The sequence below is a fragment of the Falco peregrinus genome, chromosome 9 (genome assembly GCF_023634155.1).
Source record: "Falco peregrinus isolate bFalPer1 chromosome 9, bFalPer1.pri, whole genome shotgun sequence".
Taxonomy (NCBI): domain Eukaryota; kingdom Metazoa; phylum Chordata; class Aves; order Falconiformes; family Falconidae; genus Falco; species Falco peregrinus.
This window is the reverse complement of record NC_073729.1, coordinates 17618347-17624346: the sequence shown is the minus strand read 5'-3', so window position 1 is coordinate 17624346 and position 6000 is coordinate 17618347. Positions and strand designations below refer to the sequence as shown.

At 38.2% G+C, this 6000-nt stretch overlaps 1 protein-coding gene across 4 annotated transcripts in view; it reads right to left on the bottom strand.

The window, feature by feature from the left end:
• Positions 1 to 328: 328 nt before the first annotated feature.
• Positions 329 to 6000, bottom strand: part of NADSYN1 (NAD synthetase 1) — a 19166-nt gene continuing 13494 nt past the window's right edge. For 2 of the 4 annotated variants that reach the window (XM_055813474.1, XM_055813477.1), the window contains exons 18-21: positions 5598 to 5667; positions 4647 to 4775; positions 3744 to 3920; positions 329 to 3387 (exon numbers count right to left, since the gene is read on the bottom strand). In XM_055813474.1, the coding sequence (XP_055669449.1) occupies positions 3316 to 3387; positions 3744 to 3920; positions 4647 to 4775; positions 5598 to 5667 (448 nt within the window). In that variant the 3' untranslated portion in view covers positions 329 to 3315. The remainder of the gene's footprint in view (positions 3388 to 3743; positions 3921 to 4646; positions 4776 to 5597; positions 5668 to 6000) is intronic. The other 2 variants (XM_055813476.1, XM_055813475.1) reach the window with 2 other exon arrangements.

Sequence of the window (6000 nt, the reverse complement as noted above, 5' to 3'; positions counted from 1 at the left end):
CAGAACCCTTAAAATACAGATGAGGATCTTGGAAAGCAGTAACAATTAAATATCCTGATGAAGTAGGTATTACTCCTCTCTGAGAAAACTAAGAAAGAGATTTTAAACTTAATCGTCACAAGTTACACAGCAAGCAGACATAAAACAAGAAGCTGAACTCTAATTTGAATCCCGCTAACAAGGAGATTACCTATCTGCTTCAAGTTAGACATGCTTCCAATATCTTGCTGAATTAGACCTTATGTGGCCATTCAAAACACTGGACCAGTCTACATAGCCAATGCTAGAAAAATAAAAAAACATGTAAAATAAAGACTGAGTCAATTAGTATTATAGAATCACAAGTTTATTGCAAAATAAAACAAGTTTTTCCCTCAACAGCACATGCCAGAACTGTTAAAATCTTATACTTTCAGCTGAGTGTTACTCAAAATTCATATCCCAATTATTAGAACCAAACTTAATATGTGTATTCACTTTCACAAAAGACTACCTGCATTTATTTATGATTTATGGGCTTATCCAAATATTTTCAACTAAAGGCAATTAACTCAAGTAGTTGAAGAAAAGACTTAGGAAATTATTCCTTAGCCAAACTATGGTTTAAGTATATTTGGAACAAAACAGGGAGCCAATTAAAAAAATAGGCAAATAAGAAACATCAAGCAAAACAAAAAAACCCAGGACTTGATGACAACTACCGTTTACAATGGTCATCTCAACAATTGTTTCGGTCACCTCGGCTCTTCATCACAGTATACTCCAGTTTCGAACATTTGGTTGAGCAAATTAATTACCACAGTTAAACAAGATAGCAAATCAGTCCACGTCTTCGACTAGAGAAATTCCTTCCTTTTTTTCTAGCTTAGACACCTGGAAGTTAAAAGGAAACTGATTCAGTAGTAAAAATTCATTCGTATTTAAAGTCTCCCACCTTCTCAGACTTCCATCGCAAAACAGTATAGAGCCCAGATTTACCAGCAGCTGGCTGCACGATATGCTCTAAGGGACAACTGAGCCAAACAAGGTGTTAGTTGCAGTCAAAAGAGAAGGTCAAACTTTCTTCCCACCCATCCCCTTTAACCTCCCCCCAGCTCCGTGCTCCCATCACTTCCTAGTTTTTTGTCAGTTTGGTGACTTCAGTTGGCTGACCAAGGAGTGAGAGAAGCACCAAAGCCATCTCAGAAGCCAGGAGAGACAGGGAGGCAAGACTGCCCCTTTCAGTGCCAGCTGTCAGATCAGATCAGATCAGGCTGTAACTTGGAACCCTGCCCGTAACTGAGAACCTAGAATAATTAAAATGAACACAGGAAAGAAATGCTTTTCATGCACATATACACAATTTCATGAAACCAACCTTCACTGTTCTTAAAATGTAAGAAAAGCAATTACCTTATATTAAGCTAAGCTGTTATTTAGATTCTACAAACTCTTGGGAGGGTAGACCCAAAAGCACAAACTAAACACAATGTTCTGCACGTTATCTCTAACTCTAGAAAATTCAGTTCTACATGCCTCAAATCTATGGGGATATATAGGGAAGGTCTTATTATAAATTCCCTGTTCTTGTGTTCTTTCTTCAGCATCTGCTACTGTTCACAAGAGACACACAATGATACTCAGGTTGATAAATCTTTTGGTTTGACCAAATGCAGCTGATCTTGTGGTATGACCAGTAAGCACTGGACAAAGCGGAGGACAGACTGCAGATACCTAATCCTTGCGGGTAGGTGTGCCAGCTTTCTTCTGAGCTGTGTCACAGTTCCTTCAAATTATGCCAGCTATTAAAATCCCAACGAACATTTTGGCACCTAGAAACGGTTGAAGCACATGCTCTCACCACACGCCCTTTACCTTAACACACATACTTTGACCACACATCCTTAAATCAAAGGCAGAAGCTAGACAGTGCTACTGGAGTTCCTAGGTTGCTCTAAACCACTAGAAATTTTATCACCCAGGTGGAACCTTCAGCTAGAGCCAAATGACATTAAGACTCCAAGGGCAAATCCAGCAATTCCCAGCAAGCACTATGATCTCAACTTCCTCTTACTCCTGTTCCTTCTGCAGCACATACAGAGGGAGTTTTGCTCTTAAAACAGCGGATAACTACATTGGCTTGACTACACTACAAACATCTGAAGTAGAAAAGTCCTTTCCACAAATCCAACAGATTTCTCCACCATTAGCACTTCAAACCATTTCCCTTCAGAAACGAGCTCAGGCTGTAACATGACTCTCCTACAGGAAAACCTGGCATTACCTAACTAAAGGTGGGGTTTATGTCATTTAGAGTTTATGCCTTATTTTCACAGTCCTGTTCCTATGCCAGAAAAACCTTAAGTGCCACTTAACTCCCAGGAGCATAATTATCAGTGAGACGTTGTCCTAGAGAGTGATTGTCTTCAGAATTACAATTGTGCTGAACACGCACAGTACACGGAAACCCTTACAGTACTTCCTTTCTTGAATAGGGCAGTCTCTACTTGCAAGTCATTATTTTCCAGTCCTGCAAAAAGCTATCCGTAACAATAGGTTATCAGTTCAGGTTACTGCTGAACTTAATCAGTTCAGGTTACTGTTGCCTACATAAAAGATTCTTCCCCAAAGTCGACTCCCAGCTTTCCAAAGTAAATTGCAATGGCTAGTACCCTTGCATAGCACAACTGCCATTACAAACAAATCTACTTAAAGAGTACAACAATATCCTGGATCATTAGAAGATCTTAATCACATTTACTGTAAGCATAAAATAATTACATTTTGGTCCAAACCCTACAAAAATATTTTAACCAACACTGAAGCCAAAAGAACTTTTGTCCTGGACTTCAGAGGGAAAAAGTCCAAAATGATGGAAAAAAACCCACCATGCAGACCTACAAAAAAGCACTGCACGTGGTAGCTTTTATCCTAAGTTTCAAGGTAGTAAAACACTATTACAGCATGTCTGGCATTTCTGAGACGAGGGAATTAATATTTTATTACATATATAAACATATTCTTAAAAGCAACTGAGGTGTAAAGTCTCTGGCACAGAAAACTTCAAGGTGCTAAAATTCTTAAGCCCAGCACTTAATATCAGAAAAATGCATTAAAATAACGTCAAAAGGTGTGACTAAAAACTACAAAATGTTAAGCATGGTTCCAATAGTTGCTTGAGCCCCTCCACACCTCACAGTGCTCAAACTAAGCACTGTACCATTAATGTTGCTGTATTTGAGCAAACACATATTTGTGAGTCAACTGACTTGAGGTTCAAAAAAGGAACTGTTGCAGATGTAGGTGGGAGAAGCATTCACAATGAACTGCTGCCGCTTACTGGCTTTTCCCACGCAGATGTAGGTCAAGCCTTAATCCTGCAATTAAACAGATCCCTTCAGACAAGTCCTGAAATGAAACCGAAACACATAAGCTTGTTCTCCGCATTAGCACAAGACTTCATGAATATGGGTATACTTATTAGTTTCTGGCTTCAGTACATATATTTTCTTTTTTGGTTTTTTTCTTACTTTCACAACAATATGACAAGTTGTATTTAACAATGAAAAAAAAAACAAGCCAGCCTACACTGAAACCCGAGAACTCTTAGCCTCACAGTTATGTGAAAAAAATGATCACAAGTTATTTCTGTAATAATTATCATCCTATATGGTAATCTGTCTTCTGCTGGAGACTCACTGGAACTAGAGTCCCATTGCAAGGACTCTAAATATAAAACCGATCATGAAGTAGAGGACATTTACCTGTTCATCTATGCACCTGAATTGCCAGGACCATGTAGTATTATAAAGGAAAGGCCTGAGGTCAAATCGGTTGTCATCTGGACTGTAGTTTTCAGCGTGGTAGGAAGGAGTCAGAGTGGTCATTTTATGTCTGTTAACAGAATACATCCTGAAGAAATGCTTAACCTTTGATGCCACCTGGTGTACAAAGAATATAGCTTTTAATCAGATGAAGTTCCTTAGTATTTAAAAATTTAGAGGAGAACAGTATTTTGGAGACTGTGTTCTAGCTTTACACATCCACATTAACATTTATAGAAAGTATCGACCACTACTAGTATGAATCACCATGGATGACCCCACTTGTGGGAGGCATTTAAGACCATTTTCAGACACTACCTCGGTCTCTATTATTTACCAGTGAAGAAGTGCCTTGTAAGGAATCTAACAGTAAGCACTGGCCTCTGCAGTTCAGGTAACAATCTGAACTTTTTCCTTTACGCACTTCTTACGCAAGAAGGCAAGAACTGCGTAACAGCAAAGCTGATACCTCTTCAGCATACATATTCTTTCAAAGCAAGAGCCATTTTCTGTCTCAGAATACATAACCAAAGGCTTCAAGAGTAGTTAGCCATGTATATTTCAGAGAATAATTTTGCCCTGAAGGTATAGTTCTGAAGTAATTGTTTTCAAATTACCCAATTACCGTTCTAACAGTTTGCAACACAGACAACAAGCTCCTTTAATTTTAGAGATGCATACCAGTTTTTCCAGCATATTCTGCTACAGTTGTAGAATAATCTCTAAACACAGAATAATTCACTGTCCCCTTCAGTTAAAGGGAACTCTACTCAACTTTTCTTCAGACATACTCTATTTTGGTGAAGACATTACATGATTTGATTTTTTTTTTTTGTATAATACCTCTCTTGGAGAACAGATTTCCTTCCACATATTAATCAGCTTACAGAACATACTGTATGGTCCAGCCTTTGCAATTTTTCTTAATTTGCCATAGACTGAGAGCTCTGCGTATGTCATCCCCATATCTGCCTGAAATCAAACACACGGAAAGTCACTGAAAATATTAACTACACAAATTTTAATTACTGGTTTCATGGAGCAATTACAATAACCCAGTTTAATCAAAGAAACACCAAAATTAAATTGCAAATGATAAAAAAGACAAAGAGAGAGTAATTTTGAGTAGGGGGCGGGGGGGAATTTAATCTCTCTGAAATGAGATTTGAAATTCTTCTATGAGTGTATTTGATTTGGCCAGTGAAAACATTTCTTTCCTGAGAAATACTTGTTCACTTTCCCTTAAATGTAGTGTGTATCAGTAAGGTAAGGCCAAATGAAAAAAAAAACCAACAAACATTAATTCTAGTTCAGCAACCCTTTGCTTTATCATAAAGAGTTTTACAACACCCTACAGTTAAACATCCAACAGCCCTTGGAGATTTAGGCTTACCAGTCCTCTCTTATCCAGGTGGCTAGCAAAGAGACAGGCACAGGGACAAGAGGAAGGGCTTTGCCACCAGTCATTTCAATAGCAGTAAGGCCCTGACTGACCCCCTTTTGATATTAAGAAATAAGAAACTTTAAAAAACAAAGGGAATTTCAGAACACCCATCCTTCTAAGTGCTCAAAACATAAAATAATTCAAAAGAAGTTAATCTGGTGTTTTGGAAACTGTTTTCAACATGGATAAGGCTGGTGTGGGATACTAGTGCCTTGTTAGCAGCTTTAAGACCGTGTATAACATGCTTGTCAGCAAGCATGGATATATACAAGAGCAAACAGTAGTTCCTGGACAGAAACCAAACTTTGGGATAAAGCTTACCAGAACATTTTAAAGTCACTGCCCATTACCTCATCAGTTTGAGTCACTTGTCCATCCACCAGAGGCTCTAACTCCGCAGTGGGTGGAGCTGACATGATGCTGTAAAAAAAACAAACAACAAAACATTAATTCTATCCAGCCTCATGAGTACTAGTTAACAGTCTGGTATGATAAAAATTAAGTGCTTTATTCAAAACTCTAAAGGGCTAAAAAACTCTGAAGAAATCATACTTTCAACTTGTTCCAGGTTTAAAAAGCGACACTTTATAACAAAAAAATAAAGCATCCAGTTCAAACAGTTCCTTCAGTGGAATTAACACCACAAACGCTTGTATGCAGTAACTTTTGAGACTGGCGGCATTTTCAGCACCCAGCAATTTACATTGCGTAAGCCTACACAATCATTCAAAAACAGAGGGATGTGCAGAATAC